Source organism: Ascidiella aspersa, chromosome 2, assembly GCF_963924565.1.
Source record: "Ascidiella aspersa chromosome 2, kaAscAspe10.2, whole genome shotgun sequence".
Lineage (NCBI taxonomy): Eukaryota > Metazoa > Chordata > Ascidiacea > Phlebobranchia > Ascidiidae > Ascidiella > Ascidiella aspersa.
Window position 1 is genome coordinate 27,035,477 of NC_139448.1, and position 25,913 is coordinate 27,061,389.

The 25,913-nt window shown below is 34.1% G+C and overlaps 1 protein-coding gene across 1 annotated transcript in view; it reads right to left on the bottom strand.

Annotated features, from left to right (window-relative positions):
• Nucleotides 1-25,913, bottom strand: part of LOC146164609 (sushi, von Willebrand factor type A, EGF and pentraxin domain-containing protein 1-like) — a 39,159-nt gene that overhangs the window by 6,150 nt on the left and 7,096 nt on the right. Inside the window, exons 5-39 of the mRNA XM_083380766.1 lie at nt 24,803-24,874; nt 24,226-24,407; nt 22,740-22,922; nt 22,299-22,545; nt 20,886-20,960; nt 20,657-20,824; nt 20,433-20,565; nt 20,235-20,335; nt 20,007-20,138; nt 19,506-19,691; nt 19,081-19,266; nt 17,618-17,826; nt 16,586-16,749; nt 16,283-16,406; nt 10,811-11,016; nt 10,305-10,397; nt 9,714-9,944; nt 9,306-9,525; nt 8,814-9,006; nt 8,200-8,354; nt 7,054-7,156; nt 6,681-6,894; nt 6,283-6,448; nt 6,082-6,216; nt 4,611-4,660; nt 4,242-4,437; nt 3,708-3,822; nt 3,390-3,563; nt 2,909-3,031; nt 2,670-2,773; nt 2,257-2,452; nt 1,620-1,805; nt 1,072-1,291; nt 626-753; nt 1-151 (exon numbers count right to left, since the gene is read on the bottom strand). Of these exons, the coding sequence (XP_083236892.1) occupies nt 1-151; nt 626-753; nt 1,072-1,291; nt 1,620-1,805; nt 2,257-2,452; nt 2,670-2,773; nt 2,909-3,031; nt 3,390-3,563; nt 3,708-3,822; nt 4,242-4,437; nt 4,611-4,660; nt 6,082-6,216; nt 6,283-6,448; nt 6,681-6,894; nt 7,054-7,156; nt 8,200-8,354; nt 8,814-9,006; nt 9,306-9,525; nt 9,714-9,944; nt 10,305-10,397; nt 10,811-11,016; nt 16,283-16,406; nt 16,586-16,749; nt 17,618-17,826; nt 19,081-19,266; nt 19,506-19,691; nt 20,007-20,138; nt 20,235-20,335; nt 20,433-20,565; nt 20,657-20,824; nt 20,886-20,960; nt 22,299-22,545; nt 22,740-22,922; nt 24,226-24,407; nt 24,803-24,874 (5,521 nt within the window). The remainder of the gene's footprint in view (nt 152-625; nt 754-1,071; nt 1,292-1,619; nt 1,806-2,256; nt 2,453-2,669; nt 2,774-2,908; nt 3,032-3,389; nt 3,564-3,707; nt 3,823-4,241; nt 4,438-4,610; nt 4,661-6,081; nt 6,217-6,282; nt 6,449-6,680; nt 6,895-7,053; nt 7,157-8,199; nt 8,355-8,813; nt 9,007-9,305; nt 9,526-9,713; nt 9,945-10,304; nt 10,398-10,810; nt 11,017-16,282; nt 16,407-16,585; nt 16,750-17,617; nt 17,827-19,080; nt 19,267-19,505; nt 19,692-20,006; nt 20,139-20,234; nt 20,336-20,432; nt 20,566-20,656; nt 20,825-20,885; nt 20,961-22,298; nt 22,546-22,739; nt 22,923-24,225; nt 24,408-24,802; nt 24,875-25,913) is intronic.

Consider the following 25,913-nt stretch of genomic DNA (forward strand, 5'->3'; position numbering starts at 1 on the left):
CCTGTTGAGCAACTAACAGGTGTAACTGACTCGGGAAATGCAATGCTTAAAGGCGGACATTGCTTGACGCAGCTGATGTTCTGGGAACCCATCCCATCCCAGGTTCCGGCCTTCGTGCAAATTCTTTCACGATCTCCGAGCAAATTAAAACCTGCAAGATTAAAAACACAACGAAATTAATTAACTATGAATGTTTAAAATTACATTACTTTTAAATTGTCGAAATTCTTTTTTGTGATTTTTATTAATGGTATTCAAATACACCGGAAGCCCTCGACAGACTAACCGAATCAGTCAATCAATGATGCAAGCAAGCCAGACTAGAAAAACAACTATAGCTTGCGGTGAGGTTCAAACTCACGACATTCTGTCACTCGAGGACTAACTGAGATAACAAAGGCTCAGAGGGGAGCGAGTTGAGAAACAACCATCACCCCAATGCGTGCAGCATCACATCATTGATGGAATGATTAGGTTAGTCTGTCGAAGGCTAACAATGTTCTATGCTACGTACGCCGTTATGGTAGGTTAAAAAGCGACTTCATGAGGGTTAGATTACAGTTGTTGCACAGTACACGCATGTGTATTGTGTATGTATCTTTCATTATCTTGAATTAAATTTTACCATCAGGACAAGTGATGTACATGGCTGTTCCTGGAATTACTGCTACTGATTTTAGCAGTGGCTCATAAACAATATCTGCTTCTTCGAATTTGGAATCGGCTTCAGGGCAGTGAAACAACGCAAAACATCTAAAAAGAAAGAACACTTTCCGTTTTTAAGAAATAACTTTAACAGAATCTAGGCCTGAAACTTTCGCTAAAAACATTGGTGCTTTTATACTGGTACTTAGTAACATATCTCCCTAGCCTAGTATATTACATCGTTATTTTCCAATTGCAAAAAAGAATGTCAAGTTAGTCGAGTTAACTAACAATACTGCAGATATAAAAAAACTATTAAGTAAATAAAACAAATATTAAGCAATATAACTATTTCACCGACCCCGCACAAAACGGGGGGGTTCTAAGGTGTTTGTCGCTTTCATAATTTTAAAGAACAATTTTAACCTTGGTTTAGCCTGGCTCCACACTCCACCTATGCCACAAGTCGTCTCACTCATTCCATCGAGCACAAATCCTTCAGGGCAACTTAGTGTACATGAAGTATCTATAGCAGCCAGATTGTCTGCACAACTGGTCGAGGTAATCACGTTTTTCGAACCAGAAGTCACCAGTGAAGCCTGATCGGTTGCAAGGATTGGGGAGTAGGAAAGAGGAGGACAGGCAACTGAGAAAATAAAATATTTTTAATTTTCTTAACCTACTTACTTTGTTGTACAATGTACATACATGTTATTATTCTAACAATCTGTTTTGAGTATGTTTGCTATATTTTTGGATTGTTTGCTCAGTTACAATTTTTTGTTTTACTTTTTAAATCTATACACATATTTACTTTCTTTGGAAAATGCAAATATTAGTTTAAAACGATAGACGTCCCACTTCCTGTCAAAGCTTTCAACTTAAATGCGATAACTCAAATTCGAATGTTTTGATAAGTCTGGCAACTTTTTTAACTTTATGCATACAAGGACAAGTTCGACACTTTGCCATACCTTTACAGACCACTTCATCACCAGACCAGGACCCATCAAACAAACATGTCCTCAATGCAGCAACGTTGGTAGCATAACCTTCACTACAAGTTTGGGTGCATTCTGTGCCTGCAGCAACCAGTACACTGGAGCATACCGACGGGGTTATTATTGAGTTGCTTTCAGCACTTAGACCGTAACAGTACGCTGAAATGGTAAAGGTATTTTATTAAAGATCACATATCTTTGAACGAAAAACAAACAATTTATTACCAAGTTATGTACAGTTAGTTGTCACTTACGTACGTTTAGCTATATAAGGTACCCGTTTTATCGGTTAAAGTATACAGATAAATACTGGGTTAAATTTGAACAGAATTTTTTTTAAATATTTACACTATAATATTCTTGAAATTTGTCTCTAGTCAGACTGCCTTTAAGTTTAAAGCAAGTTCCTTATCAATTATAGTTTTCCTTTTTCAAACTAGATTCAATTTGTTAAACATATAATTTCCAGATCACTGGGTACTCCGTAAAAGGCATGGGCTATTGTTGAAATACAGGGATATGACTTTTCCCATAGGTTATGGTCCCTTAGACTATATTTTAAAACAAAAAAGATTCAGTATAATAAGTACGGTTGTAACTAATATTCTACCTTTACAAGTGGGCAATGGCTGGGTCCATTGTCCTGATTCGTCACAATATGAAGTTCTTTCACCATCCAAATAGTATCCATGTGAGCATGAGAATTTACATAGTGTCCCACTTGGAACATTTTGCGATGCAACGCACTCATAGTTTACATGTAATGCAGCAGTAACTTCAATTTTTGGGCAGGTCGAACCATCACCCTGCAAAAATAGCAGTGAATTTTTACTGGTTATCAATGGATGCAACTTGCAAATTGGCCATTTAAAATTAAATGAGTTTTTAAAAAGTTTTATTGGATTGATATCTATAAATAAAAAAACTAAAAAAAGTATTCACCTCTGGTAAGCATGCAGGAACTTTTCTGCTCCACGCCCCATTTTCTTTACATGTAAAAACACTATTGTTATTTGCCATTACATATCCCATATTGCATTCAACTCTACAAGTTTCATTGAATTTTCCAGCACACGATGAAGGCATTACTTTTGCAGTTGGTCCAACATTCAATGCCGGACAATCACCTGAAAAACAGTCCAAACAAATTATGTCTGTGTAATAAACAATAAACGTCCGACCTGAATTTTATTTTTACTAATTAACATTTTCAAATACATATATTATGCAGCACATAAAGCTGCAATAGCATGTTATTTTACCTTTGTATGAGCAAATAGTTTTGGACTCCATTTCGTCATAGTTAACACCATACCAGTCCCCTAACACAAACTTTCCCTCCTCTGCCAGATAAACTGGTGTCATGTCACCAATGGGACCAACATCTAAGATACTGAAAAAAACATGTAGGGTTAAGTTCTTTTTAATTATTCATGATATTGTATGTAATTGTTAAATGAAAAAACACTTCCAAGTAACAAATGTAAATAGCACAAACATGCATAAAGTTGAATTACCCATTGTGAACTGTTGACTTGATTTCAAAAGGTTTTAATTGATCACCACAGCTCCATTTTTGGTTGTTCTTACTGCTATCACACAACATACCAGACACAACTTTTGTAGAGGCAGAGTCTTCAACTGCTAAACACAAACCTTCAGAAACAAAGTAAAAATATGTTATTTAACATTGAAGTAGATCAGTAAAACATATAAAATTCCACTATCAGATATTTTTGAAACCTGTAAACACATGCACTAGCATATCATCTTTCCACATCCAGTATTGTTTGGGATCCTGGCTAGAACATGGTGATTTTTTAGACACCACTGTGGATGTGTTGGAAACAGGGTCAACCAATGAGAGGCAAGAAAATACAGCTGTTGCTGCTTGTATCCTGAAATGTTTTTCATCACCTACAAGATAAAATATATTTGGTAAAAAGTTAAAAATATGTTTCCAGAATTAATTTCAGATTCCCATATAATTTGTTATTGTTTGTGTGAAAAATATTTTAGATTTCACAAATACAGAAAAAAAGAAGAAATAAATTGCCTTACGTTCACAAGACAATTTCAATTTTGCATTGTACATCCCAGATGACAAACACTCAACAGAAGTTACTGAGCTGTTTCCTGTATCTGTAAAGCCTTGATTACAGACAGCTGTGCACATCTAAACATAGATTAACAAAAAACGTTTATTGTTAGATAAGAAAACGTAACTGCAAAGAAAATAAATGACAACTTGGCCAGTAGCCACTCTGACATAATAAAGGATCTTTTATGCAAAGTTGAAGTTTAATAATATGCTCTTGCTCGACTAGTTTACCTACTACACTGGTAATACCAGTAACATGTAATACTCAACTTGACAAAAATGACTTTATCTCTTAGCTATTCTGGCATGTTGTTACCACAGGTAGCAGTTTACTGTTATAATCTAAAAACTAAGTTTTTAATGTAATTGGAGTCCTAAACTTATTTAGTGGTTTTCTAGTTACTAAAAGAACACTTTTCCTTCAGGTCATGTCATTATTTTTCATAAATAAGAATACTCTCATAACAGATTTCTGTTTAAAATATTTGAAATACCTCGGCAACACATTTTACTGTGGAGTGAGGTGGTGAAGGAGGGGCATCACAATGTGGGCTGCAGTTAACAATATTGTCTGACCATTTACCATCTTCGCAAATTACTGACGTTTGTCTTTCACCATTTGAAAGTTTAGCATCAGATAAACAAGTAACGGTACATGAGCTTAATTCCTCCATGGGTCCAGTGGAACAACTAAATAATATTTATCCAACATATTAACTTTCAAAAGCCTTAAAGTAAATCCTAAAACAGTGGTTCTCAAACGTTTTGACCATACAGACCCCTCAAGCTCCTTTGAAATAATGACATGCCTCTTTAAAGTTTAAAACAGCAAAAACTGAAATTTTAAGTTACAATATGATTACTCTTGACATTCAGTTTGGTACTCAAACAAACAATAGTTGCTGTACACAACCTATATCAAAAGAAAAATTATTAAAAAAATTTAATACAATATTATTCTCTTGACTAATATAACTTATCAGCCTATATAATGACAATGTTCTGCGGACCCCAGTTTGAGAACCACTGTCCAAAAGCATTAACAATGTAAATAGTAAAAAAATGGTTTATCATGGTTTTGTTTTACTTGTAATACAAAATTTTATTTTTTAATTAAAAGTTACCAAAGCCAAAAGTTTACCTTAAAGGTTCGTAGACATTGTGTTTATTGGTTGGAAGAGAAGGACACATTTTTTCACACTTAAAGTTTTCCATTTCCTCCCAAACACCAGTAGGGAGGCATTGAGTACTTAGTGTCTTGCCTAGATACATAAAATGATTCTTACTCAATGTTGTTGAATGCTTAAAGCAAACTAACAAGACTCAAAATAAATATAAATTCATCAATACAGCAAAAAGTGATACACTAGCAAAACAAGTCACAATTGGAAAGATATCTCATAAAAAGTCTGAATTCTTGTCTGATACAATCAAAAATCAAAATCTTTTTGATATTCACAATATTCCGAGTTTAAAACTTACTCATCTTCTCCTTTGTGTGTTCAACTATGTATATTCTGTTTTATTTTTTTACCATGTGTAACCAAAGAAATCACACTTTAGCTTACTTTCATCAAGCAAACATTTAACTTGACAGGATTGCCAAACTGTTACATCATTTGTCGCACAGTCCTTCGGTGAGACTGAAACACTCTCACTTGTTATACCAGGGCAAACTCCTTTCTGTAATTCAATAATTTCACACCTGAAAGCAGCGCTAAACACACCTCACTGACTAACTACATTCTTTGTTGGAAACAAAACAATAATTTTAGTTTGGTATTTGGAGGCTTTTGTCTGACCTTTAAACAAATTCTACAAAAAAATACAAATTGGTAAAAAATAAGAAAACTTTGGCAAAATAATACAGCAATAAAAAAACTTACCAAATACCAACACACACCTGTCTCAAACTTTCATAAGAATATTTAAACTTTCAAACAAATACTACAGTAATACTGAAATCTATGACTGGCAAGAATATGTTTAACAGCAATACTATAAAACCGATGGTTTAGCAATTTGTAAATTTTAAGGATACAAATTTTATAATCATGCTAGTTTATATCAACTGTTTAACCTTTTTCCACTTCACCTCTCAAGTGTCAACGATTTAAGTTGTCTACACCTGACAATGCCTCGGCCAATGTTACAACATTCTATGTAGGACATTTAAAAAAATTATTTTGTAAAACCTCATTAAGAAAGGACGATACCACAATTATTATTAATAACAGCAAACATAGCACCTATATGAGGATTGTGGATATTGCTAGCTTAGCTATCACAAACACAGATTTAATTTAGTTTACTATTACACTAGTAAACCATTACAATTTTAAAAGAAGAAATAGCCGCTGTTTTTCCCAAATCTTCATTAAATGCCATCCAATAAGAGTTTGCATGTGTCCATGATTGCAACATAGGGCCAACTTCTGGATATGTAGTGTCTATTGCAAGTGATGAACCCTAAAAAATAACTTTATTATTTATATTACCTTTTCTATGTATACTGCTCAAGACAGATTAGCATACCAAAAGAGTAATGCGATATGGATAAAAAGAGTCAGAACTCCAAAGTTGCCCGATGTCATTTTCATCACAAGTTCTCAATATAAGTATGGAGTCTGCTGCTACCTCCACACCGGTTAAGCAGTATCCAGTTGCTACATGTTTCAGCATGTTGCCACTCCAAAACCACCTGTATTAACAGTTATCATCCAGTTAATCAACAATAAGTGAATGTTTTCTGTTTCATCGACTAGTAAAACAAAATTAATCCCTAAAGCATTATAATTTTCAACACATGATTCAGGAATTGTCTAATTTTACAAGCCAAAAATATTGCACATAAAAAATATAGAGAGGCTTTACTTAAACCAACAATTAAAAGTTTTTTTTTGTCAAAATATAACAACAAAACCAGTTTTTACAGGGCATCATTTCCCAGGGCAATACAAGTGTCTGACGAGTTTCCAAAAAATAGTGTCCGAGAGTTAGAAAATTGGTTTGCAGCTAAGCATTTTGTTGCATCATCAAGTTTTTGAAATATGGTAAAAACGCCAGTTTTCTGTTGGCAAAATATCTGGGAACTCCAAGTACCATCTTCCTGACAAACTGTTTTATCGACATCAAGTGGAATGTAACCTTAAAAAAATAACATTAAATCTCAATTTTTTGAAACAAAGTTTACTTTAATTGCACCTTTTTAGATCAAAGAATTCATTTAAACAGGGCGTTTTTGCGATTTAAATTGTACGTAAGAACAACACAATTCATTTTTACTTAAAATCTGTCCTTCCCTACCTTCATCACACACAATCATACATGTTGTTCCAGGTGAGTAGTAGTAACCGATAGGTGAATAAGGTGAAATACTTGGTGAACAAATCATGTAGCCATTAGAAACCTGTAATGTTTATTTTAGAAGTTATTAAACAAATGTGGTTGGACTGTGAACATATTCTTGCCTATATTCATAAACTTTATAAACTCTTTTACAAACCATGCCTCTACAATTTAATATGTTTCGGCATAGTAAATAAACAAAAACCTTACTAAACTTCAAGTGTGTAGAATAACATATTACATTTATAAAGTAGTTTTTTAAACAGTTTTTTAATAATTCAGTTAAGTTGATGCAGAGTGCTAGTATTTTGGCTGAAAATGCAACATCTGGCAGGAGAAAAGTTGGTAATCTGATCATGTCAAACAAAGTACCACTAACCAGCAATGAGGGACAGAACTTAAGGCAATTTGGAACTGGATAGTTCCAAACACCTGTATTATAGCAAGTCAAAGTTGTTTCACCATTTAGCTTGTGCCCCGATTTGCAGTCAAAAGTGCACACATCACCAGTGACTGAGGTTCTAAAAACAATAATTATTTTTCAGTTGTGAAATGTTGAAAGCCTACTATCTTAAGCCAAAATACATTTTAGATATGTGCAAAAATCCTCCGTTTACAAAATGTTAATGTTTACCCATAAGAACAACTTAAGGGAAAAGCCATAGTATCTGGAGGCAATTGCAAGGGTGGACATCTTTCCACACAAGTAGTAGGATCAGTAGTAGACCAATACAAGCTATTATCCCCATCAGTATTTTTGAGACAAGTGCGAAACACAGGTCCAACTATGTCCATATGATCTGGACATTTTAGGGCGCAAACAGTCCCTATAAAACAGCAATACATGGTTATAAACAATGATTTTCACTAAAGTAAAATAACTCTGACATAATATACTACTAAATTGATTAATAAATTTGTTAAAAAAACATATTTTGATACTACCTACAAAAGGTAATTTCAAGAGAACAAATAATTTAACAAATAAAGGTTTATTTCTAATTTAACTATATTACCTCTGGCATTTAGTCCTTCCGCGCAAGACTGGGGAGCTACAATTGCATTTCTTGGTGGATATAATGGTGGGCAACCTTCCTCACAAACCGTTGTTGAATGTTGCCAGGTGCCATCTTCTGTGCACCGTGCATTAACTTTGGAATTACTTGCATCAGTCGGTGCATTGTGGCAGTTGAAATTACACACAGTTCCAACTATTTGTGATGTGGATGTACAGGAGATTGGAACAATGTCAGCCGGCCCTAAAAAGACAACAAAACTTTACAGATCAATGACATTAACACTAGTTAAATTATGTTCAGCAAAGCAACAAAAGTAAAAATGTAACGCATATCCAAAAAATTAACAGCAAAAAACATCTGTTAAATGCGTAATAAGAATATCAAAGCCCATACAGAAGTAGGTATCATTTTGAACGTTTTGAATAACTCTTCATTCATTTTGATGTTGAAAATGAATAAAGAGTTATTCAAAACGTCCAAAATTATACCTACTTCTGTATGGGCTTTGATATTATTATTACGTCTTACTACAACCTCCAACCATTATGCTCCAAAATCTGTTTAATGGATATTAACTAAAACTACTATAGTGTTAGATTGAAGTAACAAGTTAAAATTGCCACACATAAATTGCTAAAACTAAATAACATGGCAAAAAGCTTAAGAAAAGAAAATTAATAAATATAAAACCCGTTTTACCATCATATTTGAGAGGTTTGCAAGCAGTTATACAGTTAGGAATTGGTCCAATCCATTGTCGTTGTTCGCTACAGGTTAGGTGAATTGAATCAACCACACCATCCTCATACATCATTTTCATTCCATTGCTACATTCCATTTCACACATGCTTCCAACTGATGAGGTGTTTGTGTTGCACGATTCTGGTGTATACTACATGAACCAATTAATTAATGGAGCTATCAAACTAAAAATAAAACAACTAGTTTAAAGTAAACAATAACTACACTAAATACCGTAAAGTGGTTAAATAGCAATTGCATAGAGCAATTTAACATTAAATTGGTACCTAATTAATTTTTTTACTGATATAATGCTGATAAACCTCTTTGGCTTTCAAATCACTAACCAAATTAGTCTACAAGAATCTACTGCCCAAAATTAACCTTTTGAGTGCACTACTGCTTGTGCTAAATTCACTAATGTGAAAAGCTAACAGTTTATTGACATACCTTATACTCAGCTTGTTCAGGAATTGCTGGACACACTTTGACACATCTTGGAACAAAGTCGTACGTCCAAGCTCCATCTCGACATTCTGTTATATCCAAACCCTCTAACTTGAGCCCACTGCTACACGAAAACTGGCAGATGGTTCCAGAATTGTAGCGATTACTTAGTTTGTTGTCACATTTTACAATAAGGGTACCATCAGAAGGAATTGGATCACAACTTTAAAAGAAAAAGAATCTAAGTTTAATGGCAATACCAGATTTACAATGGTCCTTATCAACAGTTAAAAAATAATAAATTGTAAATAAAAAAATATTATATATAGATAACATCATCCTTTGTTGTAATTTCAAAAACTCTGACCACATAACCGCTGTGCTTTTTCATGAACAAAATATATAACTTACACTTTCAAGCAAGATGGTTCTTGACCATCCCAAGAACCAATGTCAGTGCATGATAACATTGGATTGCTCATAGCAGAATGCAGCTCAGCACATTCAAAACCGCAAATATCACCACTTTTTGCCATGCCACTTTCACAGGTTGAGGAATGGCCAGCTACAAAATGGCTTTTAGCTTTGGGCTGAAGGGCAGGACAATATCGTTTGCATTGAAAGCCTTCTTTTGGCATCCAACTATAAATATAAATATTGTATCCTTGTTGGAGATTATAAACAAAAAGATATTGTGTCTTATTTAAAAAGTATATGCCTCGTCAAACTTTTATCCTAGGAATCTATGTTGAAGTAAATAGTTATTATTTAGCCAATTGTGCATCTTTAAAGCATAATTGCAGTCAGTCGAAGACTTGGCATACAATTGTTAATTTACATGGAGTCAAAGTACTTTTGGTAAGAATAATGACATTTGGATATTTTTTTAATACTTTCAAAAAACAATATCTAAATTTAAGATGTTTTCATTGTTTTCCACAGCGCTATTGTTTAATTCCAAATCTAAACAAAATCAAAATAACTAAAAAAATTTATCCTCACCTTCCTTGATCAGAACATACCATAGAAGAAGGTCCGTCCAAATACATATTGTCATCTGAGCATGACAGTTTGCAAACAGAGTCAAAATTTCTCCTAAATTATACATGTGTTAGTCGGAAAATATGTTGATGCATGCAGACTGCACATAACCATATTCTAAGTCAGGGTGTTCCAAGGTTCACAGCATCGCAGGCCATATTATTTGTTGCATACTCTTGGCGGGCCACATAAGGCAGGCTACATTTTTGGTTTGGTCGGGGTATGAAAAGTTTAACGATGATGCCGCAAAGCATCGTCAAAAAGTAACATCGAAGGACATATAAGGTACACAAACTTGCTACTATCATTGAACTCATGCGCAAATGAAATCGAGTGACAACGAGTCTGGCAAAAATGTGCGCGCGATTCGCGAAAAAAATTATTTGTCTTTATTAACAGGTTTGTGATTTAACACATCTAATTATTAATTTAATAATCTAACTTAAGAAAACATGTATTGCAATTACCAATCAGTGGTGCAAGACTTTGGTTCAATAATAACATTTGACATAGAAGTTTTAATTGGAGGACATTTGTTGTTCATGCTATCATCTGGAACACACATGTCTAATGAAAGACTCCAAACCCCCAGCGTACAAGTGATCTGGTTGACTGCTGGGTCGCTAAGTTTGTACCCACTGGCACATGTGATAGCACAAACTGCAGCAGTGGCCTAAATGACAAGTAAAGGTTAATTGAAAATATCACATTTTGCATGAAATATACTTTTTGCCAAAATAACAAGCACACATAAATTGAATAATGTTATTTTTTATGTATTTTAATTAATGCTGATAGCTATTTGTTTCGGCGCTAAATGCTTTTACTTTTACCTGGTGTGTGACGTCACACAATGGCTACTGATTTGGGAATTATATATGCAGAGTAAAACATATTGTGACTATTGCGGAATTCAGGTAATGCTGCTTTATGGTCCAATCATTTTTTTTAATTAATAACAGTTTATGTGATACTAGATGAAATACCCTGTGTTGCCCAGGCAAAATATAGTATTTACTTGTAACAATAACAATATGCACTATAACTAGGCAGCGGAACATTATAACTGGCGACGAGGATAAAAAAAAACTAAACACCCGAAAGTTGAGGAAGAGACAGACGAAAGCAGAACCAAACAAAATGGCTGCACAGTTACTGTCTGACAGTTTGCCTCCGTTTGACGTCACTGATTATTCAACAGTTGGTACACGTTGGACGAAATGGGTGAAACGCCTTGAAAATCTATTTGTGGTAAGAGAAATCACAAGTAACAAGAAGAAACGAGCTTGTTTGCTACATTATGCAGGAGCAGAAGTATTTGACATTTTTGAAACTTTACCTGACAATGGTGACAGTGAACAGTATGACGAAGCTCTGCAAGCTCTTAACAAGTACTTTATACCAAAGAAACACGTAGATTATGAGATATTCAAGTTTCGTGAAACTAAACAAGAAGATGATAAAAACATAAATCAATTTTATTCACGTCTTGACAACTTTCTGTTGATTGCGATTTTACAGATCGTGACAAAGAAATTACCAGATCATCAGCAAGTGCAAAAAAAAGTCAGATCATCAGCAAGTGCAAAAACAATAAGAAAGATATCCAAAAGAGAGGAAAACAGCCAAGATAGAAGACTCAAGATACAAAAGATGCTACTTGCAGGAAAATATCCACATGAACATGGACGAAAGTCTTGTCCAGCATTTGGAAAAAAATGTTTTAAGTGTGGAAAGTATAATCATTTTCCGCAATGCTGTTTATCGAACAAAAAGAACCATGTAAGAAATACAGAAAACACCTCTGGTTCAGAGTACAGTGATGAAGAATCACAATGTGTATCCATGTGCGCGGTGAAAAGCATAAATCATAAAACGCCTCACATGATTCTGAAAGTGAATGATCAAGAAATACCTTTCGTAGTTGATTCTGGTGCTTCCGTAAACATAATCGATGAAAGAGCACTCAGAAAATTAAAAGATTGCAAAGTAAAGGACACTACAACAGTTATACATGCCTATGGATCAAATAAACCATTGCCCATAATGGGAAAGATATTTGCTGAAGTAAAAACACCAGCATACAAAATCAAAACAAGATTATTTGTGGTAAAAGGTGGACATGGCTGTTTGCTGAGTTACAAAACATCAAAAAAGCTACACTTGCTAGAAATTGCAAACACCACGGTAAAGGCTGCTGACGAAAATATCCTTGAAACATACGCTGACCGCTTTGATGGAATTGGCAGACTAAAAGGATATAAAGCAAAGCTGCACATTGACAAATCAGTGCAACCAGTCGCACAGCCTCACAGGAGAATACCTTTTCATGTCAGAGACAAAGTAAAGAAAGAATTAGAATATCTTGAAAAGCATGACATTATTGAAAAGATCAAAGGTCTTACTCCATGGATTTCTCCAATAGTAACCCCACCAAAACCAAACAGTCCAGAAGAAGTTCGCATTTGTGTTGACATGAGACAAGCCAATAGAGCTATACACAGAGAAAGACACATCTGTCCGACACTTGATGATATGATTCACAGTTTAAATGGAGCTACAGTATTCTCCAAGTTGGATCTAAACAAAGGATATCATCAAATTGAATTGGATGAAAACAGTAGGTACATCACAACTTTTTCTACACATGATGGCCTTTATAGATACAAACGCCTAAATTTTGAAGTTTGCTCAGCTGCTGAATTATTTCAGAAAATCATACAACAGCTGATAGAAGGCATACCAGGCGCATTAAATGTAAGCGACGACATTATTGTATTTGGTAAAACAAAAGCTGAACACGATAAGAGTCTCACTGCCGTACTTGATATGTTGAGAGAGAAAAATCTCACACTAAACAACAAAAAGTGTGAGTTTAACAAGTCTAAACTTGAATTCTTTGGATTTGTTGTGAGCAAAACAGGAATCTATGCTCAAGAAAAGAAAATCGAAGCAATTAAAGATGCTGAAACTCCCAAGTCAGTACAAGAAGTAAGAAGCTTACTTGGATTAGCAAATTATTGCTCAAGAATGATCAAAGATTATGCTACCATTACACAACCGTTAAGAGAACTAACTCATAAAAGTTCTACATGGCAATGGAGTACAAAACATAAACAAGCATTACAGAAACTGAAAGATAGTTTGACAAACAAATCTGTTATACGCTATTTTGACAAGCAAAAAGACACTGAACTGATAGTGGATGCAAGCCCAGTTGGATTAGGAGCTGTTCTTACCCAAAGAGATACAAACAAAAATCTACATATCATTGCTTATGCAAGCAAAGTGCTTACACCAGTTGAACAGAGATATTCACAAACAGAACGTGAAGCATTAGCAATTGTCTGGGGATGTGAACATTTTCACTTATACCTGTATGGAATATAAAAACCATTCACACTTGTAACCGATCATAAGCCATTGGAGCTTATTTTCAAAAACCCAGCATCAAAATCTCCAGCGAGAATTGAACGATGGAACCTAAGATTGCAAGCATACAATTTTAGAGTTGTATACCGTCCTGGCAAAGACAATCCAGCAGATTACATGTCGAGACATCCGATTATGCATCATCCAGTTGAAGAAACAAATGACACTGAGAAATATATAAATTTTATTGCAACATCAGCTATACCAACAGCATTAACAAAAGCTGAAATTCAAAAATCCTCACAAAATGATGAATTACTTCAAAAAGTAATTTATTTAACAAAAAAACAACAAGTGGAAAACAAATCTAGATTTTCCCAACCTGAAACATTTCTGGGTCATTAAAAATGAATTGTCAGTAACAGAAGATAGTTTAGTGTTAAACGGCTCAAAAATTATTATTCCTAAAGAACTACAGAAAAGGGTAATAACATTAGCCCATGAAGGACATTAAGGAATTGTAAAAACCAAGAAACTGCTCAGAGAACATATTTGGTTTCCTGGAATTGACAAAACAGTGGAAGCAGCAATAAAAGATTGTATTTACTGCCAAGCTGCTACAGTAACTAATAATTATGAACCACTGCAAATGTCTGAATTACCGAAAAGTCCATGGAAAAAACTCAGCTTAGATTTCTGCGGTCCATTTCCCACCGGAGAATATCTATTTGTACTAATAGATAACTACTCAAGATACCCAATTGTTGAAATTATCAAATCAACAAAAGCAACAACAGTAATTCCAGTATTGGAAAAAACATTTTCATGTTTTGGAATACCAGACATCCTAAAAACAGATAATGGTCCTCCATTCAACGGTAGTGAATTCAAGAAATTTGCAAAACAACTTGGATTTCATCATCTTAAAATTACTCCGCATTGGCCGAAGGCAAATGTTGAAGCAGAAAGATTCATGAAAACCCTCAATAAAGCAGTGAGAATCATGAATGCTGAAACTAACTCATGGAAAAGTAGATTACATCAATTTCTAAGAAATTACAGAGCAACACCACATTCTACTACACAAGTGAGCCCTGCTGAACTACTATTTGGAAGAAAAATCAAAATCACATTTCCACAAATCGATGAGATGAAAGAAGATTCCCAGCTTCGCCTCACAGACAAGCATGCAAAATCAAAAATGAAGAAATATGCTGACAGCAAAGCGCATGCAAAAGAATCTCATTTTCAAATTGGTGATACAGTGTTGTTAAAAGAAAAAAGGAAGGCAAATTAATGCTTCCATATAATCCACAACCATTTAAAATCACACACATTAAAGGCACAATGGTCACAGTACAAAACACACACAAACTGTAACAAGAAATTCATCATTCTTTAAGAAAATAAACAAAACATCACAACATGATGTACACACAGATGATGATCACCTGTATTTTCCATATGACCATGATAACACAACACAATGTGAAGAGGATGGTGCAAATGATTGTATTGGAAATGACCCTGTTTGTCGTTATCCTACTCGTAATCGTAGACCCCCTCAATATCTGAGAGATGGTACTTTTATTTGAGTTGTACAGTTCGTATTTCATATGCTTGTATATTGCAGTATTTCATTACCTATGCTGTAGAGTGCTATTCTTCACATTTCCTACTTCAAACATTCTTTTCTACTTTTATAAGAAGCCAGTGTACTAATGCCAAACAAACTGTGTTATCCTGTCAATTTTATTAAATTACCTCTTAGTATCTGTACGTACTGAACAATGCCATTGTGTTACCCTAAAGTGAACTGCCATTGTGTATTATGTTAAACAACCCAGTAATTTAACATCTATAACTTAGGGAGGAATATAGTGTTTACAAACTATACAGTATTACTTGATTTCTATGTAAACAGTGTATCACGTGACTGTATTGACCACACCCAGTATGATTATGTATCACGTATTATTGATTCGGATAAGCACGAGCAATAGCGAAAGCAATTAAGTAAACCACCTTGTGTTATGTCTAGTCTTTGACACAGAATTAGGCAGCGGAACACTATACTAACCATAATGTAATCATAACTTTTGTTATAAAGGTATTCATGAAAATTGTGTGTTGTTGCGGCTTTGATATACTATCTTTGGTCTATGTACTTCTGTCCTTTCATTGGGGAAAAATATATACATATATATTTTTTTTTAAATATTTTTTTATTTAATTATAAAATTAAAAATCATTTATGTTATTGGCAAGGTAGACCCATCAGCTCAAATAGGAATAAAAATTACACCTATGTTACTAAAAACAAAAGTCAGGCAGACAAGTGAGCTAAAATCGTATTTTTTGCCCCAGTTGACTACACATTTATATAAGTTTGATTAATTTTGTAATAATTTATGCGAAAATAGGGTATTAATTAGATATGGTTTCCATAAGAGATCGTGATTGGTAAAAAAAAATATATATATATATATATATGATTAATTAATTAATTATATATAGAACAGTTTTAGTGTAATCAGAAATGTAACTATAAAAAAGATGAAACACACCTGGCTGTTAGTATGGCATGAAGCATCCACTGTTACACTTCCGACCATGTCTATTGGAAGACAAGCACCGCTATTCCTTGCTCCATGCAAAGTGTACATATCCCATGTTGTGACATCAAAAAACCTAAAACAGAATGTAGAACTTGACGATTCTTTAATAATATTCAATATTTACTAACCAGAATTACACAAATGTTTGAAAAAGCCCACGGTTTTACTTGATGAATGTAAACATAATGCAGAAAAGTAGTGATATACTTGAATGATTATTATTAATAATGAAAAATTCACAATTTATTTTACCTCCAACCTAACGTTTCTTCAAATTTACTTGACAATGGACCAACCACCAACTTGGATGAACCTCTTGGACCACCCAGAATGCTCAATTTATCCCAAGAGGCAACTTGAAATTGATGAAGTGAATGAAAATGCTGTTTTTTGTCGGTTATGTCACAAGAGGCCAACTACAAAAACACAAATAGTTTTAAATCAATGAAACATTCACACAAATGTGTGTTGATAACTGAGATCTAGCCCTTCAAAGCATAGTTCAACAGATTCGGTGAGTCTGCGATGGCTTTCGGTGTACAGTTTTGAATCAAGTTTGGAAAATGTGTAAATACCCATTTTTTAATGGTAGTGCCAAAATTATAAGTGTCCACGTTAAAAAAACAATAAAATAAAACTGCAATAAAAGCAGCAAATAAAACTGCACAAACAAAAATTTACCATATAAATTTTATGTAAACTTGGGACTTAGTTGGTCATATATAGTCTTACTCAAGTCCTGAGTCCGAATGTTTTAAGGAAACATACAATGGTATGAGACTTTGAGCTTAAATGCTTCATGCGAGGTATCGTCACTTTTCCGACATAATAACAGGTTCTTTTTCTTACATGTTGCATCACGTCATTGTATGACTTGGCCGCAGTAAAAATTATTGCCCACCCTTGCACAAGCCTATAATCACATAGTAAATGCACAACAAAACTACCTTCTGAAAGTGTACATTTTTATGGTTATCTAGTTTAGGCTGCCAAAACTGGTAATAGGGCCACTATACTTGTATTGTGGTGCTTGTATTAAAAAAACACCAAACATTTGATTAACTCTATGGTGAACCATTTACCAGTTTAATAAACACTGATTAGAGAATGCCTTGTGGGGAAAAAGCTGTATTACAGTTTAAGTTATCTTAACCATATACCAAACCTACCATAAAGCACAATATTTAAAATCAACTAAACCCTATAGAAGGATCAATAAAAACATTGTGTATCCTTTCCTTATTGACCTCCATATGTTACAAAAAAACCTAAAAATTAACTTACCTGCAAAAATGACTCTGAGTTGGTTAAACACATTCCACTATCAAAGTTCTTTAGGTTAAGGGAATTCAGTAGTGTCCATCGATTGCGATTTTTACTTCCTGTACACTCTTCAGTTAGGTTGAAGTGCTTGACTAGCTGGTTGTCCTGATCAAGTCCAATACAATAAGAAACTTCGGTTGAATCAAATCTCATGACGAACTGAGGTTGTGCTGTAATAATAGCAAAGCCAAATTTATGTTATGTTTAATCACAAAACAGGAATAGCCTAAAATTTAAATTAACAAGTCGTAGTGCTGCATTTTTTGCGCAAAATTTTGGAAACTTGTAAACTTTTTATGCTATTTTTAAAGCTTAAAAAGTTAGGACTTTCTGAAGATAACACTTTCAGACTCATTGTTTTGGTGAAACAGTGTACAATGGAAACCCAAGAAATGTTTACACTGCGCTTCACTTGGATAAGTCTGCCAACAAACTACCAAGGGAAATCCCGTCTCAAGCCAGCTCAATACTTCACCAATAAATATTACCATTTTTATGTTTCAGAGAAAAGGATGTCTTTTTAGTCAAAATTTGTGCAGCCACTCTTGTGCTTTACAGCACATATTACTCAGTCTATAATTATATTTTTGCGTTTGGCAACAAGTTTTATAAGTTAACAAGTTAGGTAAATTCCCATGATGTCAAAAAAGACGATTATTGCATGACATGTAAGCTGCGTAGGTGATCTGTCGCTTCAGGTGTAGCACAGATATTACCAGACTAAAAAAAAGTGAAGACCAAAAAAGGGTCTTCTGTGGAGCCTATTTGGGCACTTTTACGTTTAACAATTTGGGCACGTTGAGCACTGATTTTCAGCTCTTTTTTGGCATCCGCGCACATGGTAAAAATTAGAAGGAACACTAATAATAAGTAATTAAAACCTTAAAAAAATATTTGGATGATGCTTGAAACTTGGATTAATATGACAACAAAACCTTCACCATGATGTTTAAAAAATCACCCTAAAATATGTTACCTTTAAAAGATAGCAAACCTATTACTGCAGTGGTGCCCAAAACTATTACCACCTAAAATTTTTTTGAAAAAAAAATTAAAATGTTGCTGATTTTTGTAATATATATTGGTAAAATTTTAACCTAGAAAATGAAAACACTTAAATTTAGAGAATTGGTAAAATGAAAATATTTACATATTTGTCGTACTCATTGATTAACTCACTATCACAAGTTTGTAGCCAAGGTAGTTGGACAAATGTGTTACATTATATATTAAATACTTTTCATCACAAGTTAATCATCACTGTCAAAGTTTAGACAAGGTTATTAATATGTTTTTTACAAGCCTCTTAACCTATACCATTGCCCTGTAAATAGTTTGAGTGCTACCACAAGTATTAAATGCAAGTATTAGCTTTGGGCATTTAATGCTGACGTTACAGATCAACTAAAAACAAAGTTTTTTACCTATACATGTTGGAGCAGCACTGGACCACATTCCAGTGCCAAGGCATGTTAAATTAGCTTCACCATCTATCATAAATCCAGGATCACACATAAACTGGCAGATGGCATTGACAGAAGAGTCAGAGATAGTACAATCCACAGGCTCAACAGCACTGTTGGCAGGCAATGCTGGTTTGGCACATTGAACTGTATTGAACAAATGCAAATATATGTCAAGAATACATTTTTCACAAATCGGTAGAAATTATTTTACAACCAGTCAATCATCATGACTTATAATACACTACACATCATGACACCTCATTATATAGCAAGATATTACATAAAAGTTAAGTTAATATGCATTAAAAATGCATATTAAATTTGTAAATATAAAGTGATATATTTGGCAAACTTCTTTTAGAAGCAATAAGGGTATAACCTACCATCACACATTCCAGGAGTGCTACTCCAGAGTCCTGACATTGGATCACATGTTACTCCAGTTGAGCCAACAGAGGACCCAAGGTTACAGGTCAAGTCACATGAGAAGGAACCCTGATGATGGCCATCTGATGTGCAAGTTGAAGGTAGCCAGGTTCCACCAACAGTCTCCAGTGGTGTGCAAGTTTCTAGGATGTAAACAAAGCATATTAAAAACAAGTGTTTTTGGCAAGAGGAAAGCTTGTTAGGGTGTTATCCATGTATTTAAATTTTAAACAATTGTAGAGTTGTTTATATTTGATACTCTTTGTATAGGATTGTTTGTTTCTTTTGTATAGGATTGTTGTTTGCGACCTTCATTCATAGTGGCGTGTTACATTCCCTACTACTAAATATTACAACAATGATCTTAAATTTACCAAAATATTGGACTTTTTGTGACGCTTTATTATAATTGGAAATGTTTTTTGTTTATTTTGCTTGTTTATACATATTAAACTTGCTTTGACATGTCCAATCCGCTGCCGACCAGGCACCATTTGAGCAAGTAACACTTTCCAATGACGAAACATAGCCACTTTTACAAACCAGAATACATTGTGAACCATCTACTGGGTGTTCCGATGTGCATGAGCCTAAAGATGAAAAAACAATGAGTTTGTATCATAAAAAGATACACCATTGATATAATATATAGAAAACATATACTCAGGTTGGCAACAACAAATTACCTTTGGCTGTTTTAATTAACCCAAATTCGACAGGACTAAGGGAGTCACAGTGCTTCACACAGGTTGGGTGTACACTCCATGTACCATCAGGCATACATATGCTAAAAACAAAATAATTGCCAAACTAATACAACATTTGTTAAGTCTAGTTGCTAGAAGACTTGGACATTTAATTTATCATAAACAAAAACAGTGTACCTTTCATCACTTCCATTAATATGATGACCAGACTCACATTCAAAGCTGCATATCAGGCTATCATATGGATTACTGAGACAAATACTTGGTGAAATAGATGTAAAACCAGTCACTGATAGAGCAGGACAGGTTTCTGTACAAAACATAATTTATGTAGCATAACCTAAAAAGTTTTCTGATTTCTTGCAAAATCACAACCATACTTTTGCATGTTATTGAAGAACCTTGCCATACTCCCGTGTTGCCACAAACAATCTGAACTGCATTTCCACCACCTGTCAGGATAAAGCCTGGATCACAAGTAACTGTGCAAACATCACCTTGTTCAGGATCTTCCATGCAGGTTGCAGGTTGTATTGTGTGGTGCACCAATGACAGTTTAGGACACTTAGCTATAAAAAATACATGTCTTCATAATCTGAGCAAGGGGTGAGCAACCTACACCACTAATACCTTTGCAAACTCCATAATCCCCAGACCATTCACCAGTTGGAAGGCATTCCCTGAAAAAGCTTACCATGCTGGGCACTAAAGAAAAAATATAACGTCAGGCATTTACACGAGCCAAAAATATAGTTTAACATGAATTTTACCTTTTTCATCACTGTGATAGAATGACAAGGATTGTGAAGGAAAACATTGGGTAAAGCACATACTTCCAACAGTTTTATTTGAATCTATGCAATTCGCTGGCCGGGTAACACCAAATGTCATTGAACCAAGAGGTTTGCATATTGCTACATCGGTGAAATATTTCAAATATTAATTTACATATAAACAGGAACATAGGAAGAGTCAAAAGCTTTACAAAATAGAAATCAGATAACCTTCAAGTATATTTAAACATTATGTTATTGTACCGATTGCTTTAGTACCTTTTGTACAATAGGCAGCAAAAGTATTGAGCTACATCAAAATGTTAAGACATCAAATTAATCGCCTTTTATTATAAAATAATAATATTTACTTAAAGACATATTTAACATAAAACTTAGAAAGCTGATAAATTAAAATGAAAGTGGAACTGTCAAACTGAATTACGTAAGCACGAGAAGGATTCTCCACTCCATTTTCCACTTGATAAACATGTTTGTGTGGAGAATTCAGGTGCATAATAGCCTTCCTCACATTCTAAATAACATGTCAAACCAGCATATGTAGACATTGAATTATGACAAGATGCTGGCTTTGTTGTTCCATGTAAAGGTTTCACAAGCTCAGGACAAAGGCCCTGATTTGAATCGCTCTGAATACCTGTTAAAAAACTTTTGTTAAACACTGTAAGATTAGCTCCTTATTTTTGCCATTAATAAAACATTAAAAAAACTTCTTAAGTCAAAATACAAAATAATAAATTTCAAAGCCGAAAAGGTCGAGTAGATCGACAGCATCTTGATTAAGACGTTTCGATACGAACTTGTATTATCTCCTGTTAGTCTTCTGCAGCTCTCGGACCATAAGGTTGATTTTTGCAAACCCGAAGTGCTCGGAGGGGCTTCAGACGTCTTTAGATTGCGGCTACTCGAGTCGCTATCTATTCAAGACTGCAGCCCTGAACTGAACGTCGACACCTTATCTACACTGCTCTACCTATTCAACACCTAAAGGCTCCAACTGTAAAAACTCTGATGATAACAATTGCGTCCTGCCTTTTATAAGTGAAGCTTTGATTTGCCTTTCAGTCACACTAACTGAAGATGATACAAGTTCGTATCGAAACGTCTAATCAAGATGCTGTCGATCTACTCGACCTTTTTGGCTTTGAAATTTATTATTAAGCTACATTGTTATGTCAATTTTAAACCAATAATTTGTTAACCATAAATTTTAACTATATTTAGCAAACCAAAAAAATGTGTTGCATACCTATCATATTTGGACCATATCCAATGTTTAGAGCTTGTAATTGGGCCAAATCGAGGCCTTGTATGCCATTCATGAAAAAACCATACTGTGATAAAATGGAAAGAGTGCCAGCATTGGTTAAGTTGGTTAACTTGACTAACGATATTGAATCTGGGTCCACAGCTATACTTGCATCTGCTGCAATAACTGTCTTCATTTTATTTGCAATTTCTTCAGGTGTTTTAGTGGTTGGGTTTTCTAAAAATATCTATAAAATGCAAATTATAATTATTAAAGGAAGCATGTAGCAAAATAAAACTTACTCCAGTCTAGTAAAAAGATGAATATATACATTATTTATTTTAAAAGAAAAATGTAAAAATATTAAGACAAAAAATTCATAACAGCCTAACTCTCCCAAGGCTGATTTTGTATAGCAAAACATTTTTTAGTATAGTCTACCCAGTGAAGAACAGTGACACCATCTTTATTTTCAGAGCCAGCACTCTTTCCTTGAGGTGCAGATGCCTCAGATGTTGAGGATGAAGAAGATGTTGAAGCCGGAGAAGCTTTTGAGCCATATTTAAAGTTCAGTACTAAAACTGATTCCGCATCTAGGCCAGAAGCTCCATAAATTTCAGTAAACTGAAAAACAGCACATACACACACATATAATTATATACATATATACAGTGGCACAACCAGCGACAATAAAAGGGGCAGATTAAAGATTATTGTTGACGGCGTTTTGAGTTTCATTTTGGTTTCGCACTAACTTAAGGCGCATAACCCAATTACATTAAAAACATTGCTGCCTAAGATGGTGAGTTAAACCCTGACAAGAACAAGAACATCACTTATAAAAAGAGGTTGGGGGGAAGGGGTCTGAACCCCCAACCCCCCTGGATACGCCACTGATCACAAAGTAATATTTTTAAATCTATTATGCCTCTTCAACTTTATGCAATTTTAATTTTGACACAAGAACCTAATTGGCATAAAGTTATAGATACATACTAAAATGCCTTACTAGATTTAGCTGCAAGTTGTACTTTAAAAAGGAATTCAACCCTACTTGGCCAGGGCATCTGCCTGAGGTCGAACATAAAAATGTTTACAAAAACTATAAAATAAATTGTTATATATATATATATTTTCATTAAAGATTGTAAAAAATATGTCGACTAAAAGCATTGTTTTAAGCATAAACTGCTTTATGGGTCATTAATTTATTCATCCATGCTTGGAAACGCGGTCATAGCCGCGCATTTCATGTAAAATGCGGTCGGCCACAATAAATCGCGTAAACCCTTTGTCGCGCTCACGGTTTTCAGTATAATTCTTTTTTTTCAGCCGTGCAAATTTTACAAATAACGTTATCCGCGCAATTTCAAGCCGCAAAATCAGCTCCCCAGTGCAAAATCTAAAGTTTCCAATCTGGTGTTTACGCATAGATACCATAAGACAGGTTAATGATATCCCAAGAAATGATTGCACTAGGACGGAAATTTGCAGAAGGCGTGCCAAGATTCGTATTTGAGATAAGAAGTGTACTTAGCTCTGGGCGTAAGACCTTAAGCAAAAATTGTTGTTGGTATCAGAATTTGTGGACTCAATTTGTTAACTGCGACATATTATTCTAAATTTCAAAGACCAAAGGAAGCATAGAATACATGGTAAAAATCCAACGGTAAACATTTAAAGTTGGCCATATAACATCTATATTGATGCATCGAAATAGATCATCAAGCTTACCCATGAAAAAAAGATAAGATAAGGCGAAAGTTTGCAGAGGGTTTGCTGACATCCTTTTACTAATTGGTGAATACTCGCCCTGTATTTTGTCTGAATAATCACATATTATCTTATAAAGCTTTTCATAAACTTTTGATTTGCACTAGTGGTTCGTTGTTATATTTGTAGCTGTTATAAATTCAATTTGACTTACCTTCGGTTCAACTTGATGTCTTAACTTTCTTGATTGCAAGCTACCAATGTATTTAAGTTCATGGGTAAACTTTAAAGGTTTTCCGTCAAGTGAAGTAACAACTACTGAACTTTGAAAGGATGGTACTTTAAGCTTGGACAAGTTTACAGGAGTGTAGCCACTGTTCATCAGCAACATTATAACTAAACAACAAATTAAGCAAATGTACATTTTTTTTCACACTTCAAATATCTTACAGACTTACGTCTTACAAATATTAAAGCAACAGAAACAGATCAATTTTGCTAATTAGCAGGAAGTTATGCAATTAATAGGTTTTACAAGCTAACATGTGCTGGATGGTAGTGTGTACCTATAGTCTTACTAATTTAAAAAAATTACGGTAAATTATTTCCTCTTAACGTTCACAACAGTACTCAATACTCATACACCCAATGTACACATACTGTCAATATTATATTTAAAAGATGTATTAAAAATCCCTTAAAAACTTCATTACTAACACTTTGATATATGCAAACACCATTTGAGAACCTCTGGCTTATAGATAGTATATACTGAAAATAAACATAATTACCAGCAACAAGAAGTAAAATAACTCCCACAATCATTGAGATAAACCAAGGAAGTAGTTCTTTAAGTTGTGAAACTGAAACAGATATTAAAATAGTTTAGAAGTTTTTAATTAGCAAAAATATCAATTGTAATTGGAGTGTTCATGCGGTTTTACAGTGAGAGGTTGCCCGCGGCTCATGAGCCGCATGCTCTAGTCACGTGTTTTGTAATCATTTCTTGTGTTGTACGTTAATTGTGTAGCAATGTAAATTACGCGACTACTCGCCTATAAATGCTCGTGCCCTTCTTGTGTTATCCCCATTCGAATTAAACCAGTTACTTACTTGGACTCTGTTTACTATTCTTGCAAGGCAAACAAAGGTTAGAAACACAACATCAGTTATCATATTGAAAACATTATAGATGTATAACTATTTGAGGTACATATATATATAAAAATTGTTTAAAACCAGAATTTGTAGACATTCTAGAACACTGTAAATATAATTGTTTGACAATCTGGTAGAAGTAAGAGTAGGTTACAATGCTTTACAAGTGTAATTTTTTAAACTAAAAAAATAAATGTGAAGAGTTATTTTTGCAAAAAAGTTTGCTAAGGTCTGCTTTAAGAATTGCAGTCTAATAATAGTGATTAATAGAAAGACTTTAGTTCTTTGTTTTGGGTTAAAATTAGAGGATTCCAGCCACAAGATCGAAATAAGAACAACATGAATGTCGGAATAACACACAGTTCAGAATAAGACTAAAATAGGACTAATATACCTAATACCGTCTAAATCGGAATAAGTCATAAACCCGTCGGAATAAGACCTAAATGACCAGAATCAAGCCTTTTAAAACATTTTACGCTGTACAATAAGTTAACTAAGAATTGTGTTAGTAAAATGGGAAACAACTGTAAATCGGGCGGGTATCGCTTTTTTGCACTTAAAGACGTGTTTAATTACATTTATGGAGGCCGTAAAGTGTTGGTTTGGGCGTACCTGGCGAGCGAAGTGAGCGCAATTTTTTTTGGCATACCAGTATTTCTTTTAAATTTTTTTTAAAGTTTTTATTACACTGCCGAAAATAATAGAATAAAAAAAAACTTTTTTTTATTTTAAATACGTTTT